This window comes from Vollenhovia emeryi, unplaced genomic scaffold (genome assembly GCF_000949405.1).
Source record: "Vollenhovia emeryi isolate VEMERY1.0 unplaced genomic scaffold, V.emery_V1.0 DF939160.1, whole genome shotgun sequence".
Classification (NCBI taxonomy): domain Eukaryota; kingdom Metazoa; phylum Arthropoda; class Insecta; order Hymenoptera; family Formicidae; genus Vollenhovia; species Vollenhovia emeryi.
In genome coordinates, this window is record NW_011967206.1 from 1519206 (window position 1) to 1541295 (window position 22090).

General features: G+C 38.1%; 1 protein-coding gene across 3 annotated transcripts in view; it reads left to right on the top strand.

Annotated features, from left to right (window-relative positions):
• LOC105564740 (lipid phosphate phosphohydrolase 2-like) overlaps positions 1-21738 on the top strand; it is a 29454-nt gene extending 7716 nt beyond the window's left edge. The window contains exons 2-6 of one of the 3 annotated variants that reach the window (XM_012017360.1): positions 6695-6857; positions 18351-18505; positions 19041-19261; positions 19927-20047; positions 20565-21738. In XM_012017360.1, coding sequence (XP_011872750.1) covers positions 6695-6857; positions 18351-18505; positions 19041-19261; positions 19927-20047; positions 20565-20945 — 1041 coding nt within the window. In that variant the 3' untranslated portion in view covers positions 20946-21738. Of the gene's footprint in view, positions 1-6694; positions 6858-16153; positions 16396-17544; positions 17944-18350; positions 18506-19040; positions 19262-19926; positions 20048-20564 lie in introns of those variants that run through there. The other 2 variants (XM_012017361.1, XM_012017362.1) reach the window with 2 other exon arrangements.
• The last annotated feature ends 352 nt before the right edge of the window (positions 21739-22090 follow it).

Sequence of the window (22090 nt, forward strand, 5' to 3'; positions counted from 1 at the left end):
GTAAAGCGCACGCAATGTTTATGAATCTATTATAAGGTTTTTTGAATTGGCGTAACTAGTAGAACCAATTAGATTTTAGAATATAAAGATTCATAAACATTGCGTGCGCTTTACAAAGACATTAAACTTATATTGAAAAAACTAATTTATAATATATATTGTTATAGATAAGACTTATTGCTACCACAATAATTTGTATCCGTAAATGCTTGTCTCTTAAACAAACCTGAAGAGGACTGCGATTTGCAGTCGAAACGTCGTGACAAATGAAATACATGTCGAAACAATTGATTGATTATTACAAATATACTTTTTATAGGAAATAGGAAGTCATATCTTAAATCTGATTTACGTAATTTATTAATATTTTTCCTATTATTAACTATACTCAGAATTTCATAAGTTTTTACGACCTACACTGGCCAATCGTCTTTATTTCGGCCCAAACCCGGGGCCGAAACGTTGTAACGGTTTTAAATAAAGACGATTGGCCAGTGTAGGTCGCAAAAACTTATGAAATTCTGATTTGAGTTACTGGCGATATACAATTACCACTTTGTTTATTAACTATACTGTTATTAAATACGAAATCTGATAAACTGACACAATTCAATAAATTAACGTCCCGTCGCGCGAACTCGATGGCTCGATAAATCTATCAAACAAGCAAGAATTAATTCTTCCTTTCGCCCGCAATATAAAGACCCCGAAAAGGTCGAATGAGGGCAGAGAGCGCATCTGCACGTCGCGGCGCGGCGCATTTTCGGAGCCGACCGAATCGACCTCGTTCACCCGGGGGTCCGACGAGGGGGCCAGAGGATACGAAGGGCCCGATAGGGGGGAGGGGTCTTGCTAGCACAATGCGCGACGCAACTGTAGACCCGTGAGCGGCGAGACACGCGGAGTCCGTGCGACGGCGACAACGACAACCATGACGTTGGATGGTGACGGCGATGGTGGTGGTTAGTGATGGTAGTGGGGAAGCAGGGTGGGTAGAGAGAACATTTAATTTGAGCTTGCGAGGAAGTAGTTGATTGGAGATGCGAGGTACGGCTCATTGGCGGGCGGGCAGTTGCAGCTCAACCGTCGGTCTCGTTAGATCTTGCGGAAGATCCCCTCGTTGAGGCCGCGATCCCGCCGATCTCGCGGCTCGCACGTGCGCACGGTTTCTTTTTTTCAGTACGAGGCGCCATTCTTCCCTTTCCTTTGCGAGATTTTTCGCGCGAGTTCCGGCGATGAGCCTGACCGATCAGCCTCGCACATTCACAAATCCTATGTTTGCCGAGCAGCCACGTGAAGAGCGACAATCGAGTTCTCCGAGCTGGTGGTCAGTCCGGTCGATGCGTCGCGATGATAAATTCTAAATCTTGGGATTGAGCGCGCAGCTCACGCAGGTACCCGATAATTAAGCGTTATCGTTAAGAATTGTCGACGATAATGTAGGTTTATTGTTAGTGCGCCCCGTGACCTGTAACATTTCATTCTAAATTTGGATCTGGTTGGATTCTATGTAGGACGTGCGCGTCTCTTTATTGTACGGTCTACCTATTTCAATGCATCAATGAAAGCTTTGGCATCGTTTGGAACGAGCATCGGGGTAGCGCGAAATACACATTTCTGCTGACTTATTGCCGTGAAATCTGGTTTCCGAGGTGATACACTTGAAAAAGATGAGATTAAAAGAATAACGAACTTTTTCCATCAAAATTCTCATAATTCCCATAATTCTCATAAATTTTTTGGAATATATTTTCAATCCTTTCGACGAAATTTATAGCTGCATGTCAGAAAAGTAGAGGAGAAGGGACGCGGCATGCACGTAAAAAATGTAAGAGATGAACGTAATGTACATACAATAGTAAATATGCAAACTTGGTATTGTTTATCTCGCGGCCCACCCGCGTCCATGGTACATTTGTAAACGTAATTCAGCTTCATACGTAACTAATTAACATAATACGCGTCGAATTTTTTATTTGTCCGGCTACAATGAAAATGTCCGTCTGGCGCGATTGTCACATATTTCTCTTCTTTCCTCTTTTTATCTCACGGCGGTTGCGACATGCAACGACAATTTTGTTGCCGATATTTCGCCGAACGTATTGAACCGACAAATCGACCGTGTTTTATTTAACGGCACATGAAAACGGATCTTCCCAATAACGAAAAAGTATATCGCGTATATTTAAAAATTACAGTCTGGGAAAGATAGTCAGCCGTAATGATTATTACGCTCGCCGCGTCGAAAAATTATGAATACGGCCAGAGATAAATATTAATTTTTTTCCAGCAGCGACAGTCGGAATGTCCACTGTTCGATACGTAGAATAATAGTATTAATAGAGGAAAGTCCTCCATTATGAGACAGAATTCCAATATGAGATAGTAGGTTTTCAACGTATAATCAAATTTTCAATCGCAAGTCTTTTTTCGCAACGATTACACGATCTAACAATCAATTTTCCACTAAACAGATTTCACTCCAAGGGCAATAAATTTATGGTGGAACCAACAGATGACGCCTATTAATTTAGCAGAAACTCCGCTGTCTCGTATTAGGAGCCTATCGCATAATAGGGGACCTTCCTCTACGATTGCACATAAAGTGCTAAATAATTTTATTTATCAGCAAGAAATTCTTGAGCAACATTTACCGTAACATCCGATATCGTAAAAACGACGTACATGATGCATTTTTAAAATAAAATATTGCCAATTTGTGAACTTTTGAATCAGGTTGTGGGAACTGTCGTTCGCTGATTTGTCGAAATTGATTGCGCTATTGTGCAGCAATATCACTTTCAAAACAGATTTAACTATCTGTTGAACCTTTTACTGCCGTCGGTCGGTGCGCACGAGAGAGTCTACGAAATGTTTCTTACGAATACTTCACACGCTCAATTGCAATCGTCACGGCTTTAATGTTCAAGTTAAGTAAAGCTTAATCTACGTTTACTTTCCATAAATTTAAATCAAATCTTGTTTGCCGTATTATTATTTATGATAGAAGCTCTCTGCGTCAGGCTCATTTATGTTATTTACTCGCAACTTTAATCAGCTTTTTGATAATAAATAAAACCACTTATTTTAATATATTATTGTAGATCCCTCTATAATTCTCTCCATTCAAATCTCTTAATTAAAATTTAAATAAACTCGATTGACCAAATTTCTATTGCAACCGCATTTTGCTATTTCCTTTTTAATGACTAATAGATCGTATCTTATCATCGAGGAGGAAAAACGCACGTGTGACGATTAACAATACGCGGATACACAAATAACGCACGACGCGAGATTGGGATTGTGCAAATACATACGACGGATGTCGTAAAAAGATTAAAATTTATCATGGGAAAGGGGAGTAACGGCACCCGCGCGAGTCTCTCGAATTGACGCGAGTAATGAAAAATAATGCGCAGAAAGTCGCAGGAACGCGTACGCAACACTGCCCCCTCGGCGTTATACGCACGAAACCCCCTCGATGTTGTCCGACGGGGCCCCGCGATCGTTTTCCCCCTAATTATTTCATAGTGGTCGACCGAGTTGGACGCGCACCTATAAGTCCCCTCCGCGAAACGCGGATATATTGTCGCGTTTTAGAGCGCAAGTGTCGTTAATCGATGCACGGCAATCTCTACGACGACGTCCGATTAATTGCCGGATTTTCCGCTCGGAACACGCTCGATTATTACTACCTCTGTTTACGACAGACGAAAGATCGCATCCTGGGGCTCGATTCTTGAATTTATTCGAAGGAGAAACGTACGCGAGGATTCTGCTCTTACAGAAAAGTTGCAAGTTGATTGGCTACTCGCATGGCTTTAACCAATCGACTTTCAACTTTTCTGTCAGAGCAGAATTTTCGTATACGTTTCTTCTTCGAATGAATTCAAGAATCGGGCCCCTGGATTTGTAGCGAAATTTCGAGATCGTAAGTTGTACAGAATACGCGGATGAACTTGCAGTAAAATTCAAAGGATAAGAGCCAACTGAATATCCTATATGTTCACTACATGCATCTCGGCAACATTGAACAGGACAGAGAAATAACATTTAAATGAAAAAACAATCTATTTTTTCCTTACTAAAATATAGACAAAAATAAGATTCGAGAAATTAAATAGGTCCAATTGGATTTTCAGATTAATTTTAAATTAATTGACCTTAATTTAATATGAAAATTTCATTCAAGCATTACAACATAATTGAGGCTTAAAATTCAAGAAAGATATCGCGCTCCGGATTTTTTTTTCATTGAAAACGACTTTTGAGATCTTGTGCAAATTTTATGGGATTTTGTGTATTAAGCAAAAATACAATTTCCGAGTAAAATTAATCAAATCACCCGGCGGATACGCTGGCAAAGCTGAGAACTTTTGAATAAATTCGATGTCCACTTGGAGTGGAAACACCTGATTTCTTCATGGGTGGTTGCAGACAATTCACTGCTAAGGAACCCCTTGTTAAATGGGACAAAAGACTTTTTGGCACTACAGAGAAACCATTTAAGAAATTAGTTTTCCCAAGGGCTCGTCTACAAACTTGGATTTGTTGAGCAAAAGAGCTGTTGATTTTGCGGAACAAAGAGTGAGAACAGCCTACACATTTTATATCAATCCTGATATTGTAGGCTAATGCTATTAGCCTACAAAAGATCCTGGGGCTGTTTCTGAGGATCTAGACAAAAAGTGAGCAGTCTCACAAGTCTGGTGCATTATACTGAGTTGAGATTGATTTAAATTCGAGAACCAGCGACAGAAGAATTTCTTTAAATCCGGTGACATTAGCGATTGGCCATTCGCGATTGCTATTGGAGAAAAGTCCTCTATTTACAGATACGTTTCTAATATGAAACAGCAAGTTTTCCACACCCAAATTCAATCACAAATCTTTTTCCACTAAACAGATTTCGCTCCAAGGGCAATAAATTCATGGTGGGACCAACCAATGATGCCTATTAATCTAACAGAAACCCCGCTATCCCATATTAGGATCCTATCTCATAATAGGGGAGTTCCCTCTATTACTAGTCAAAGCCTGTCCACAACTTACGTATTGTTGTTTTTTCCACCAGAAGAACGCATTAAATTCACTCGGACGATGTTTCACCAAGGAGTAGGAAAACCGAGTTGGACTGATTTAAAGTTGTTCGGCCGGGATAGGCCGTGAAGGAAAGCCGCGGGGTCCAACAGGTGGTCGAAATAATTTCTTTGCGACGTTGGTGGCAAGAAATTTAAGGGCAATGTTTCTGTCCTTTGAGAACGACAATGATTCACGTGCGCGTATAACGACTGTATTTTCATCCTTGCCTCGCGCGCGTCCCGCTACAAAGTACCTTACTTGTACGCGACTCTTTCTCAAGATTTAGAAGGTATCAAATACCATCCAACCTACACGTACTTATCCGACTCTATTCCCGCATGCTAAAGTACTTCGATCATTCTGACCGTTCAAAGGCAGTAACATCGGTATACTCGTGTCTGTTTAGTGCTCGTCGTTTATAACAATGCTGTATATCTTATTTTCCTCATTTTGAAATCGAATAACGTTTTCTCAGACTTTGCAGTATAAACTAAATTATGTTACACTATTAAAATTGTATATGAAAAATATATTACACTGCTTAAAATACTGCTGAAACTTTGCGTTTTGAAATTTTAGGTTTTTTATCCCCGAAAAATCCAAATGCACGAGAATTGGCATTAATGTTAATGCATAATATAGTAAAGCCATCGTTTCGTGATATCGCATTAGAACATTTAGATATAATAAAGCTTAATGTTTGGGGGCGACAAGTATGCCAAGGGCGGTTAGAAGCCGTTAAGAGGTTGGTTCCTGTTGGACGTTCAAGCAGCGTAATAGAATTCCCAACATCTGCGATCTCGCAACTGCTGTTATTAGCGACAAAAACATTGATATTATCTTTCGTGATATTGATTGACAATTTTTCACACGCAAAATGTGATAAAAGAAATTATTGCGCTGAGCTTTCGTCTAGCGATAACACTAGCGATAATAAGGTTGACGTTAAACGAAGCTACTTTATATTTTCCGACAAAGCGTAATTCGATTAAGTCGTGTTCTCGAAACGGACGATCCGACGGGATATCACTTTACGAAAAAAACGCACCGCCATGTTAAAAAAAATAAAATAACCCGCCTGCATCTCGCGCGACTGCAGCTCGTGGTAGAAAACCGATGCGGTATCGGCACGTAGCAACATTCGCGTATCGTGTTACTCAACCCGTCGACATACGCGTTATTAGAAAACTTACCCCGTCTTTGAACCTCGAAGTCACATGAACTTACGTCGCATAACGGTGCTCGATGTATAATACATAAATTGTAATCAAGCCGGTCTATCAATTTGATCATCTAGATAATATGCCTAGTATAAATATAGTAAAAATATATCTAGTAAATTAACTCGAGATATAGCATTACAGTATCGAGATATAGTATTACATAATACTATATCTATGCATATACAGTGTTACGTATACATAACACAGTTATATATTAAAATATAATATGAAACGTAATATCTCTCGAAAGAGAATGTGTTATATTCAGTTATATTAACTACACTATGTGCTACTCCATTGCGTTTTACGTTTTATATCTTTTATACATCTTAGAGCGTGCGTGCTGGACCTGTGTCAATCTTTCAGCAGGCTCTCTTTTTTTTCAGAGATCCACAGAGCAGCTGACGAGGTGCAGCACCGTAACGTTGGCGGAGGAGACCGCGGAGAGCATCAACAACGTAACGGCGTCCCGTACCGAAAAGATCATGAGTGTTTGCAGGAAAACGTTACGCTGGATATACATGGTGGATCTGGCCCTGGCGTTGTTAAGTGAGTCCCAGATTTTTGTATCGCTTGAACCTTATCTCTGCGATCTAAGCTATTACAAATAGAATTAAATTAGGAGCCTTATGATACAAATCAAATAAGAAACGATAACGCCAATGGTGAAGGCTACCTACATCTTGCTCGGACCTAAAACTTGCCGTTTTCTCGTTTCTAAACTGTTACGTTTACAGAATTTCAATGTAACTGATGGATTCTCTTTCGTTTTTAAAGCGTTCGAGAATTCTTGAATACATTTGAAAAAGAGTTCTTAACTGCAAAATACAGGGATTCGGAAAAATGGAATATGACGGGGAATATTTAAATTGAATAATTTAAATACAATACATCGAACAATTTAAATTGATTTTGATCGAAATAAAAGTCAGACCAATTTTCATATAACGAAAACGTATAAAGTTCGTTTCTTTTATAGATTCTTGTTTTTTTCCTCGACAGTTTTTCACGAATTGTGCTGGGCTACTTTGGGAAAGAGTCAGCACTAGCTGATTATATTACAATAATGGAATTTATAAAATGGAATATGCATTAATTTCACAAAGATACGGAAAACTCGATATAACGAAAGATAATAAGTACTTTTCTCGCATTTATATATGCCGATTAATCTATTATTTTGTTTTCCCCTTATCTTTGTTTGTCGCAATATGTCCTATAATATTTGTCGTTAGAGATTTAGAAGACAAAAATTATGACGAGAGGAAGAGTTATCACAAGAGAACTTTGCGCAGCAATTCTGTAAATATTCAAATTGATTTTATTTGCTTCCCTCCACGCGGAGGAGATTACTTTACTATTTTTTTCGGCCAAAGCTCGTAATCGTTTCTCAGTATTCCATTAAGTGAGAAATTTTATCTATCGATACGCGAGTACGCGCTTTACGAAATTCGCGATTAAAGATTGCGGAAATAATCATTTTGCTACGTAATTCCCGTAAAATTGAATTTTGAAGTTTCATTTATCGCGTTTCCCGCCGTGAATGTAATTTCACGTTTGCACCGAAATTCCATAAAGTGAGCCCGAGGATTATCCGCGTACCTATATGTGTTTGATAATTTTCGGATTTTGATACACTCGGTAGCTTCGCCACGAGTCCACAGCTGGCGAATTTCTTTCGGAAACGACTCGCTGTCATTGCCCCTTTATCAGACTTTTATCCTTCCCCACGATGGAGAATTTCAAATTGGATTTTGCGGTTATTTCCTCGACGCAAGTCGTACTGCCTACTACGGTAACGCCTATGATAGCCAATTTGCCGAATCTAGTATTTAAAGCCCATTTCGCTAATTGAGAGCGGCATGGCTTTTATTAGCCCCATAAATATTCGTGGCTGGCGAATGTGCATGTCTTTACGCCCGACGGGAGGAAGTGTTAGCTTGTTAACTGACGCGTCTGGCGTTATTGCATTAGCAAGCAAACCGTGAACAGTCGGAAGTACATGCCGCGCATTCTTCCTGAACAGCTAAAAGCGCGAAGCTTCGCGGAAACTGGCGCGCTACTATGATTAATTTGATCGCGAGTACTCTCGCTGGCAACTATTTCGCTTGTAAAATTGCGAGATGACTTTCTTCTCGATTGAAAGAAGTGTTAAAAGACATCGCACATTTATAAACGCGAAGGAAACAAAATGAAGAAGTTAGGTAACATGCAAGTACTATTAAATATTGTACAATCTTATTGTTTTATGTTTCCCGACTTTATGCATTCAAAAATTTATCTTTCAGACTGTACTCTCATTACTGTACTGAACTTATATTTGTTTTTATAAAAACTGAACTCTTAGATCTATTTTTTTCTAATTATTTATTACTTCACGATTTTTTTTTGTTAGGTGTCGAGATATTTAATTAATACTTTTGATTATAAATAAATATAAATAATATGTAAACGATCATTTTTATGTATCGTACTGGTAAAGAGAGATAAAGCTTTCAGTCTGTCGATATTATTATAGATTCTCGGTCACTTCTAATCAATCGTTATTCGATATGCCAGACGAATCATAGATGCAGAAACGCGAGAATCGAATTCTGACCGAGGTGGCTGGTCTTTTTTTCCTTCGTTTTTTTCTCCCGCTTATGCAGTACGAGTGCAGTCTTTTGCATGGGAGCGCATTCGCCGAGGGTGAAACCACGCGTGTAATGAAGCCTGACAGGGAAACCACGAACTGTGTAATGCAATATTACGGATGAGTGTCTGACTAGAATTTTTACGGGTGTGCCGCTTTGTGTAATGCAATATATTACGGGCGGGTGTTTAATTAGAATTTTTACGAGTGTGTCGCTTTAAATACCCCTGTGCATCTGTCGCGTAATGATGGCAATGAGCCGCACGATCTCGCTCTAAGCACCGTATACGTGCGTCAATACAAGCGTACGATATGTTATTTAATGGGCAATGTCTCTCTTATATGCGGAAAGAACATCCGAAGAAACGTACATGTTCAGACTAACATTGCTTTCGAATGAGTTATAACTGAAGTTGGACATTTCGCGTACACATTTACTGCGATTAATTTTTTTATCTATTATCTATTATCTTAAAAGTATAAAATATAAAAATATGTGTATACACACGAAAATATATTAAAACGCGTTAAATACATTAAAGTGAATAGCATCGATGAAAATGTAAATCAATTAAGAAATGTCAATTATCGATCAGAGCTGATTCTTCATAGCCTAATAATATCAAGTGAATTTTTTTTCTCATACTTTTTCTTATCCGTAACGGGTGTCTTTTTCAGACAGTTTGACTAGTGACACCGTGATGATACTTTTCGCAATAAGTTAACAATAAGGTCTTTATTTTATTGCGATAAGTCTCGTCACTTAGTCGTTTATCATGCCTCGATATTAGTTAAATTGAAAAAGACACCTGTCTTTCAATTGGGGGAGATCCAAATTCACACCTTAGCTGAAGTGAATACATTTTTACAACTTTATTGACGTATATCAAATGGATTTATGAGACTTTAAATCCACCTTAGGTAGCAGCTCCAGTGAGGCCGGGGCATACTGAAAACAAAGGTGTGGTTTTGGAGGGTTAATCGTTTGATTGCGGATGTCATTCGACTGAGTGATGCCAAACTTGCAATAAATTACCGTGGCGCCGCTTTTATCGCTGAGCGCAAATGCATTTTGCAAACTGCCGAACGAAAATTCCTGCGACTTCATAAATTTATTACGCCGCCGAACATTTTCGAATAACTTAGCACAGTTCATATCCCTTGCGAGCAGGCGAAGATAAATATAATATTTATAAAAGACAGTTTACTTTAATGTGCTAATAATGTTATTTAATCTAAGTAAAACGAATATGATTTCACATAAAATCACATATATGTAACATATACAGACAGTATACGTAAAGGAGAATTTTTGCCTTTTGCAAACTTATATTTCTACGTGTATGTAACACGTATAATAGTATACACGTATTCTCATAAGATACCATAACTACGATGCTTTCTGAAATTTTACGCTTTCCAAAATTGTGATATATTTTATGTATGACGTGATCACAAAATTTCAGGATTGACCACACCAATTTCATTCGAAATAATCACAATTAACAGTTTGTTTTGACTGTTATAATAACAGAATTAATAGATTTTTTATTATGGTTTTTATTTCTGAGATATTAAAATCCAAAATTTGTGGCAAAGCGAAAACTTCAGATAAAGTTATGATAGTACCCCGACGATACAGTCACACAGCCGTAATCGCATAACCGGTACTTGGTATAGGATCTAGCAATTCTCTTTTATGTGCTTACAATTAGCGTCGCTTGATAGTAAATATATACTGCTATTTTAAAGGTTGCTTACAATATTTCTAAAATGTTGCTGTAACATTGTTCGAATTATGTTGCGAATTTATATTTATGCAATGTTTCTGCAACGTTGATTTGCAACGCACAATATTACTACGTTACTGCAATGTAGCTGCAAGCTTCTGTGGACATTTCTTTATCCTTTTCTTCTATTCTTGTGTCGTCTTAACACACGTCGCGTATGAAATCTGTGCGTGTATTTCGCACAGATTTTTGCAAGAGAAAAACGAAAGGAAGAAGAAGAAAAACTATGTATCTCGAAGTATCAAACAGGGCTTTAACCTCTTAAACGATTACGACGCAACCGCGTATGTCGCACTGGTGGGTGTTGTGTTCTCCCCCGCAATGTTTGTGGCTTACAGATGTGTGCCACTCATCGCACGTTCCTCTCCGGCTCGCACATATGCAGCGAGTGTGACATGCACGGTTAGTCAGGCTCGGATTAAGGAGGAACTCAAGGCTAATTTGGGTTTAGGGATCGTCCTAGGGGCATAAATGCACGCGCACACGTACGATACCGAGCCGATGACGCCGGACCACGTGAAAGTTAAAACATTGCCCGGCCCGTTTTCTTGATCACGAGACCAATGTTAGGTCATGCGATTTAACAGGCACTTTAGATTCGCAAAATAGAAAATTACAACGGACTACTGAGATAATAGATTTTTTAATATTAACTGTTAGAAGAGGGACATTTTCGATGAAATAAACATATTATAAAAGGATTAATGTAATCATATTAAATTATTGTAATATAATAGTAAAATAATATAAAATATAATAAAGTAATATACGATGGAATAAAACGCGTAGGTACTATATGTATACTTATAATCCTTAAAATAATTATTAGAATGGTGAAATGTGATAATATTGATATTGTTAAATAGTAAAAATAATTAAAAAATCTTGGCACTTTTATACTTCGATGTTACCAAAAAACCACATCATATACATATATATAAATATATTAATATATGCATATTATGCATAACTTATGTATAAGTATATATACAACATATGTAACATACAATACATAACACATATGTATTGTATATACACGTAATACATATTATGATATATATATATATCTCTCTCTCTCTTTCTTTCAAATTTTAGAAAAATATCTTCAATGATGTATCGAGTTAACGCATCCCACTGTTTCCCGGCTTACATAGCTACGTTGAAATGCATTAGGAATGAATCACGATGTTGCAATTCTCTACTCGTCTCATTCATTTTTCTCTTCACCGCGGCGCCGCGACGAGATATACCTCATCGCGAAAGTGTGACAAAGGGTCAACTTAATCTCTGTAATTTTCTCTTCTCCTTCATCTCTCTCTCTCTCTCTCTCTCTCTCTCTCTCTCTCTCTCTCTCTCTCTCCCTCCCTCCCCCTTTAAAAAAATATATGTAGATATATTTTTGTGAGATAGTAATAGTTATTCACTCTATTCAATAATTAATAAGCTTTACTCGTGACTTTAACGCAAAGAAAAATATTGCCTGAAGTATAATACGATGTGTTCGAATTTCGCAGAATCTCTTTCGATGAATTTTAATTATTCATAGCGACGCTGAATATTTGTTATGACTTGATAAGATGAGTCAGGCTGATATCTATCTAAATAAGAAAATCGTCAATTTCGATTTACACGGCGGAAGATTTACGTGTCGCAATTATTCAATGTTAAATTGATTCTGAGAATGTTGAGTACATTCGTCATCAACGTCACGCGTTTATTCTCAGTTCTTGATGGATTTTGTCGATATTTAAAAAAAATTATGTTATTAATGCTATTAATAATATTATATTTCGTTATGTTATACGATAATATTCTAACAAAAAGTTATGTATATTAAAATAGGTATAACTAAATTGTATATGTATTTAATAGAATAATCGATAAAACTTTTCTATTTATTTACACGATTAATCGATGTAAAGTTGCAGAAGCGGCGCATTTTATGTTATTTATATCGACAAAACATAAAATATATATAATTGTAATGTTATTTATATGGACAGAACGTTAAATATACATAATTTTATATAAGTCGCGCTTTGGAGCGTTACGATCGTTCGTGTCATACGCTTTTTTTGACGTAGGCGAAAATCGTAATTACCACGCGGTACTCGGCGTGTGAGGTAGCACATTATTTTTTTGTGCCTTGCGCGACTAATTGGATTATGCGCCGAACGTGCGCATTTTATCTAACGACAAAAAAGACTACGAGCGACACGTGGCAAACGCACTCACGCTTGACGGAGCCAAAACTTACCAAGTTTTCCACGTGGAAAGAGCATTACAAATCCACAGAAGAATTGCTGTTTCTTGAAGCATCGTAAGGATTTCTTAGTAATTTGGTGAAAAGAAAGACTTCGTTTTTTGAAGGACTGTCGGTCCCGCCGTTCATACGTGTTTTTACGTGTTCGCGACAAAAGTTTAAACAAACATATTCATAAAACCACGAGTTATTAGTTATTGAATTATTTTGAATTTATATTAGTTACTGAAAACTTTTATTTGTACAACATATAAACATTGTATAATTTTTGTAGACCAAGTTTACTTTAAGTTACTATAATAATGAACAACATAATCGTATCGTAACTATCAAATTGCTGCATGTATAAATACGTGTATGTGTGTATGAGGCCGTAAAAATCCAAATAATTGGATTAATAATCTTGAGACCTTTCATAGTTCTAGCGAACCTCTGAAGAGAGACTTAAGATTAATAATTAAGGGAGTCCCAGGTTCGAATCCTGGCTGAGGTAATATCTTTCGCAATAAGAATTCTTTACAGTATGGGGAGGGGGGTATTGAATGCTAAACACAGCATTTAAAATAATTTGAAACCGTTTATCGATTTTAATATGTGAATTTACCGACGACAATGATTCCATCTAAATGAAACTATGTTATGTCCGAAAAGAAACCGGCGCGCAGGACAAAGTGAAAAACGGTATATGAGTTCACATTTTAGATTAGAATTATTGAGCTACCAACATCTTGGTTGAACCTAAAGGCGCTCTCGCTTGTTTGATTTATATCTATTTAACTTTATTTGATTAATAAGTAAATTTATGTTTATTAGATTCATACACACAAAAACACACGTACTACATCAGCAAAAAACATTTTGTGCGTTCTATTATTATCTTTATTTAGTGACATTTTCGTCTCTCTGCGAAGATATTTTACATCTTTTCTTCGCATACCTTAAGGTCTGCGTCCACGATGCTTGGTCCAAGTTCTAATTCCGAGAAATGCGAAGCTAATCAACTTGCAGCTTTTATGGAATATTCAATTACACTTTACTCTATTCAAACACACTTTACTCTAATTCATCAAGTCCTTACTGTGATCCTGGTGCTCTTATACGCCTTGTATGTATACATACATGAATTTTTACAAGAAAGAGAGAGCGAGAATTTGTGTGCATATAGTAACTTACCTACGATAATTTAAACATTAATGTCACAATATTATTGAGTTGTTACTTTGCTAATCATATATCGTTAAGAAATCTCTCTTTTTCGCAATTTAAAGTAACCATAATGGGAATCCCTTTGTTGCGGGACATGCGGTACGGAAAGAACAGCATTACAATGAGTAATCTGATATATACTTCCTTGTGTTTTTTTTATCGAATTTCCTATTCAAATGCATCATTATATTGTGATACGAGATTTTCATACGTCGTTTGGATTATTTTTAATAGAAAATTTATCTTTTGTAGTTCTATGATGTCTGCATAAAGCAAATATACTTTATGTCATGTACTATTTTCTATTTATACACGGTAAAAAATAAAATGTTAATATTAACATATATCACGTGTCCCAAAAAGTCCACTCTAAATTTTAACTTAAAACAACATTCATCGCGTGTTATTTTTGACAAATTCTAAATGTTGATTAATTAACACTAGACTTCGCATTTATGTTAATGTTCTTTAACCTTAAGTGTGATGTAATAAAAACAGACAGGATAAGTAAACTGTACGAATAGTTAGAAATCAAAATAGTTGAAATAATTTTTAACAAATGTCGATATATAATATATTACACGTTTTGATTGATTTTGTGAAATAGTTGTGTTAAAAGAACTCGAAATGGTATTCAATTTTTAAAAGACATACATGAAGCGTCAAGTTATTATGTAACATAAATATTATATAACACATAAAAGTGTTACGAAAATAATAACATATCTGTTTCATGTTAATTTTACATTGAAATAATAATCGAATTTTGGTGACGCGAGAAAATGTTAACATTTTTAGCACACGATTTTTTACTGTGTAGATTATACAGTTGCTGTAAATGTAAACAGCGAATCAATAGATGCGTTATACATATACATCAACGGCTTAATAAAATTACAGATGCGTATGCGTTGACGCGTACATTGCATAATTTACCTATAGAATTATCATTTAGATAATTGACTAAACCATACCGTTCGCTTCACCGAACGACTATGTTATTAATATCATGGCATTCGCGTGTACGCTACGCGGTGAACCAATATTCCTGAGTATCTAATATTTACGACTGGATACATTGAAATTTGACTAAATTTGATTTCCCGTGTATAATATACATAATAATAGAAATACAAGATGCGTAATATATGTACATATTCTAAAAAAATTATTTATATAATAGATATAATTATAAATATATAAAATACATCTATACAAGGCAAGGAAAAGATATGGAAAATCCTAAATTTTTCAAAAATTATGCATTTTAGAAACAAATGTTTAGAGACAAAAATTATATGGTTTCAAGGGAAACATAAGATGGTATCATTGGTTTGACCTTGGACAGTCGTTTGAAGGTTATATCTTGAAATTTTTTAATAAAAACCTGCATTTTTTATTATATCATCTTCTTTTATCAATTAATTGGAACAACTTTTATCTGAAACATTTTTATATTTGTCTAATATTTGTTTAGATATTCAAAGAAAACTTGGTAACTTTTTCAATAATCATCATACGATATCTCGATAACTGTTTATCGTGAGGAAAAATGATACAGGACTTTTTTTACTTGATTTGGTGTCAAGAATATGCTATTGCAATAGTACTCCAACTTTGGTAAACATTTGTGTACACATCTTAGAGTTTTCATGTAATATTCATTCAAGTTCTCGTTAAAATTAAGATTGCGAATTCTCTGCCCCGCGTTCAGCGCGTAAATCAAATTCACAAACATATTTACAACACGATATAGAACGAAGTCCAAACACGAATTGTATACCTGGATGGATCTTCTGTCTCTTTTCCCGCCGCTTTTTTCCACCACTCCGAAAGAGAGAAAATTATTTGCCGCAGCGTGTGGCAATTGAAATATGATCTCACGCGTCTCGGAATCTCATGCGCACGCGCGCTAAATCGTTCTGACGATAACGTGACGTGCGGACGCGAGGCGCCTCGCGGATCTCGCGGTCAGAACGTTCGCGTGACGGACGAGCGAACGAGTACATCGCGGTATCGTTGAAAGGACAGAACGTTTTCCTTCTCTCGCGGGATGCGCAATCGTCCGCTCGTCGGAGGAAGATCCTTCTATCGTGAAAGAGAAGAGAAACGAGAGGGGCGGGAGAGCTGACGAGAGATGAAGGATGACGCCGCGTCTGCCGATCAGATGGTCTGATCGCAATCACTTCGCCGTCGGTGCGTACAAGGGGAAAGAAAGAAACATAGAATCCGACGCAAATATAGGAGATAAAGTGCTCGCGCGTTATCTGATTACAATTATTCGATCGTGCTGTATTCGCGACGGCGCATTTTGATACGCACTGACAGTACACACAACCTGAACCAATAGAACTATAATGAACCATAGATCTTCTAGTGTCGTGTGCTCCGGAACGCGTCGTTAACCTTGCGCGCTAACTCGGGAAAACGAGCTTTACTGTCGCGGACGAGACGCAGAGGGACACGTGTTTCGAAAATCCAATTTATCCTTACGCAATTCGTCGGAGTTTAGGCGACTCATTCCGTGATTACTCATCTCTCTCGATTGATAAACTGATCGACCGGAGGATCGTTGGTTGTCTTATCAGAGAGTTACGCAAACATATGCTGTAATGTGTTTTATCTGTCGAAAGTGTTATACTTGAAGAGTGTCAAAGTGAAAAAAATATAACGGGAAAAGTTTGGTACAGTTTTCTTCCGTAATTGCCTTTGTCGATTTGCGCTAAAAATAGCACAAGGAAATCACAATCTCACGATAACACAACGCTCGATCATACATGTACTATTGTAATACACTCCTGAGCTGTTAATTCACTATCAGACTTTATTAGTCATGTGACACGTGGACAACAGGGGCGTAACACAGAAGCGAATTAAGCATTGGCATACACTGACAAAAAAAATTTTTAACTAAGTAAATAGATTTACTTGAAATTATTTTTTTTTACTTTTTAAATTATTTTTTTACGAAATTTAAGTATGTATGTGTATTAAAAAGACAATTTACTTCGCGTTATATTTATTTTAATTACATTTCGCAATAAATTAAAATTTATAATATAAATGGAATTAAACAATTAATATATTTTTTTATTTTCTGAAAAATTGATCGCGAAGACCGACCGCGGAAATACGAAGATGCGTGTAACTATATGCATGTATTCATGCGAGACGCATCGTGAAAGTGTATCGCGAGAAACACATACAAAACAAATGACGTGAGACCCAGAGAAAAGAAACTTTCTGTATGATAGATAGGCCGACAATTGAATATTCTAGTTAATCAATAATCTCAAATAATGTATAAAAATAATATAAAGTTTCAGCGTTCTCGACAAAATATTAGAATCTCACGTCATATTATTTTACATTATACATAAATTTGTTAATGAAAAATGGATAGGCTACAAGAGATTAGTTCGACGAATATATCAACAATATTCGTCACATTTTGCGTGAAAATGCAGTGATGTCTTGCAACGGGGCACCCAACCCTCTACAATGAAAATCGCGATTTTCCCTTTCCACTCCCTTTCGATAGATGGAATATGTAAAAATAAATATGAAATTATGTTGTACTCTATCCATTTTAAGGCAACGGATCTACGAAATATACTAATCTACGATCCACGTTCTACGATCCACGTTCTACAATCTACGATCTACGAGATGTAGATCCGTTGCCACAATAAAAAAGTTTTGGACTCACCACCCGATGCACAGCAGCGGAGTTAGCTATGTTGAGTCTGTAACATAAAAATATAGAATTTATTAAAGCAGTGTTCAACAAGATTAATATAATATAATGCAAAATATAAGTAATCTTGTGTGTATCAAACTGTTTATTCGGTTAGAAGTTTAAGTGATTAATGCACGAAAGAATTTTCCACAAAAAATCTTTAAAGAATAAACTTTTATGAAATTTTAAATGATCCAACAAAATTGCTTTCGAATCTGTATCTAGCTTGATTTTTCGATACTTGTTGCAAAACCTTTGCAATAATCTTTCGTGAATAAGCTTAACATAAAATTCCTATTCACGCGACTAGGTTTAAAGTTAGTTTTTAAATATTTTTTTAAATATTGTAGCGAAAAGTTATGCAATATTGTTTTCTGTCTATTCTGACTCACCGCTATTTATTGCATTTTAGTGAGCGTACTCCTGGCTATTCTGGAGTTCAACGTGGTACCGCACCAACGTATCGGCTTCTTCTGCAATGACCCAAAGATCTCGTTCAAATTCACGGGCGACACGATCTCTATGGGCCTACTACTAGGCCTAAGTATCAGCCTGCCTTTAATAGTGGTGAGTACTTTCGTTTCTCATATTATTGCTTCATAAACTGAAAAAAAAACTGTTATTGAAGTTCCATAAGTAGCATTGCGTAAGCTGAACATGCTTCATGTTCAGTAGCAATGCTATGTACTTCCTTTATGTTAAATTTACGATTTACATTTTCTTTATCATGTAAGTCGGAGATCGGTCTCGACAAAATCTCGATTGTACAACTCTTTCTAAGATGTTGCGCCCTGAATAACGTTCATAAATTTACAATTAATTTTTGCTCGTCTCGGGACTGAAAATGTCAACGCGAGAATCCAATAGGACGATTGAATGAGTTATTAATAAGAAGAGAGGATAGGTATCTCCTGTACATATATTTTAATAATCTCTACGCCGAAAAACGAGCAAGCTGAAACACTGGGCAAACAAAAAGAAAACAATGTACGTCGACAGACAAAAGGAAGTGCATCTTTCTTTTTCGATTCAGCTCGGTAGAACTACCGATAGCCTCTCGAGGGGGAGCATTACGCAAAGGTTTCTTTTTGGCCGGTTTCAGACATGGGGCGTAGAATACATCTTCTATCCCGCGGACAGTTACGAGAGCGCGTCGTGCCACGGCAGCCGGAGTAGACAAATCTGGCGTTGGTATGGACACTACTTCGCCGGGATCTCGACGCTCACGCTCGTCTGCGAGATCATGAAACTCCTGATCGGCGAACCGCGGCCGCACTTTCTCGACACGTGCAAACCGCGCGAGGCGGCCAACTGCACCGATGAGTAAGCACCGACCTCCTCTACCCTTCTTTGTCTGGGTCTTGCTACCTATGAGCACAATCGGGGTCGTCGCTCATGCCGTCGACGTGTGTAGGCAGCCCGGTGGACGCGAATAGCGTGCTCGTGGGCATGCGGGCGCGATACGGGCTCCGGCAAGGAGACACGCATGCCAGGCACCTACGTACAAGTCCTGATAATTGCACAAGTTCTCAGCGATGTCGAGGGCTCAAGCGCGAGGAGCGGACTTGTTATTCACGTTCTATCGCTTAATAAATTGACGCAACTGTTTCTTCTTATCAAATCGATTAACAACCCTCGTAAAAATGCAACAAAGGAGTGCACGTTCAATCGTAGGAGATGTATTTATCAATCGCGAGAAAGACTGTTCGCTGCCCGAATACACGCGGTCGATTATACAGAGTTCTGTAACGCGTTCAGCGTACTTGATCGTTACCGGATTCCCTGACTTCTTTTTATACGTCAGTAAAATAAAGTATCCGTTCATCTGTATTATTAGTAAAAATCGTGGCGAGAAATGCTGTGCTGAAATTTTCTTCAGGATATTATTTCGAATTTTGTTAAAACGTTTGCTTTAAATGTTACCCTAATCCACCCCTAATCCGAGACAACGAAAGTAGTCGTGACGTTTCTTGTTTCTTTTTTTGCAGATACGTGAATTCTTACACGTGCACGAACACCGAGTTTTCCAACTGGTTCGTCAGTGACTCCAGCAAGTCCTTTCCCTCCGGTCACTCGGCTCTCTCCGTCTACACGAGCATCTTCTTGGTGGTGAGAATTAAAAAAAACCCTTTCCCTCGTAATATAAAAACAATTCTTTTATAAGATAAAAACCGAGAATGCGGAGCGTGTTCCGTTTAATTTATCCGTAAAGCTCGTCGGGCAGCCTGTTGGCAATACAGAGAACTGTGGTGTCAGCGTCGAGTACTTCCGTCCGGTATCGATAGTCAGTATCTAAACGACGGGAAAGAATCCGCGAAAAAAAATCTCCCCAGCGGCGTATCGATTTTCGCGGGATGCGCGCGCGAGACGAATGGACGAATGCCGGGGGAGCCGCAGAAAAAAAACATTCTCGCGGAAACGAACGTAACTCGAGGTAAGAAAGAAAGTAGCAAGAACGCTCGGCCGAAATTACGGATCGATTCCCCCGCGCTTTTCTTTTTCTCTCGCCGCTGAGTAAGAACACCGTCGTAACGGTGCGAGAGTTAGGAGTACTCGTCGCGCGAATACACCATTGGACTTCCGGTTTTTGTCCACCACCGTTTAAAAACTGTCGCATTGCACACAGTGGTACCTGCAGAACCGTCTGCCGAATCGGACATTGTTTCTGAAGCCGTGGCTGCAATGCCTGATGGGAATATGGGCCGTTACTTGCTCGATGACGAGGGTGGGCGACAACCGGCACCACTGGTGGGACGTTCTCGCCGGCGACGTCCTCGGCCTCCTGTTCGGCCTGTTTGTCGTGGTGGTGCCGTGCCGGCACTTCTGCCTCAAGCGCGCCAATGCCGATGTCGCGGCGACGCACGCCCTTAACGAGCCCCTGGAGAACGGCCAGATCGGCGGCTACGACGTGCAGCGCAAGCAGAGCGCCAAGAAGCTGCTCAATCCCGCCGTCGTCGACGTCTCGGAAGTCCGGGAGATGAAAGACATCGCTACCTGGAGGGAATGAGCGCGATGCGTTCGCGTGGACGACGAAGGGGCAATTTCAGGGGGAAAGGGGGAGGGTGGAAAGGGGGATGTATAGAATACATAGAATCGCGTTGATCGCATCACTCGTCCCGGAAAGTTCGGATCGTCCGTTCCACAAATGTCGAGTTTCGCTGTACCTGACTTTTTCTTAAATACTAATAATAATAATATCAGCCTTTACCGAGTGCAGTAGTCGTAACGTGTCATACACACGTAACGAGGCGGAAGCGTAATAGAAGGTTGCACACTGACGGGCGAGGCGTCGGCAATAATATCGCTCTTAAACCTCTATGATACTAAAGTTCAAAACGAACATCCACGGTCTTTAAGAGGATCCCTCAGCATCTTTTTTTACCGACACAGTCAAGTGTAGTTTTTGCACTTGTAAGTCTTTATTGGCTTTTATGCACAAAATAATACCAGGACAAGTTGCGGACTGTGACCGCAACTTATCCTGGTGTTATTTTATCACTATGTGAAATATTACTATATGAAGCTGTCACCTAACCTCACCTCACCTAGCCCTAACCTAACCTAACCTAACCTAACCACCTAACCACAATCACTTATAAAGTGATATTTTTAATTTCTCTTCGTTTTTTATTGATTAAAGTCGACTGTCCCTGGCTTTATCTTTATGCGTACTTTCCCATACAGCACGCATGTCTAAAAGACATCTTTAAAACATCTTTAAGTAGTCCTTTAGATTACATACATATCTAAAGGATCGTCTACAATAGATGAAGTAAGCCTGGCGTAAGAAGTAAGAGTAGGAGTGAAGAAATGAATCATTTCCATTTCCTACTCCTACTTCAGCTCTGACGCTTACTCTCGGCGAATTAGAGCGTAGTTCGACCAGTGCTACAAATATTTTAAAAAATGTCTGTACTTTAGCCTTTACACTGAAAGGTAAAGGTTAGGTTTTCTTACTTCTTACTGCTTACTTCCAATGTAGACGGTTCTGTAACGTACGTGTAAATCGGCATAAAAGTATCGGCATAATAGATTTAAAAGTTTTAAATTAAAACTTTTAAATCTAAAATAAATCAGAAGAAAAAATTATTGAACTCTTACAGCGCACTGTTGCCAGGGTGGTGTTTCGAACAGAGAACACCTTTCTGGCAA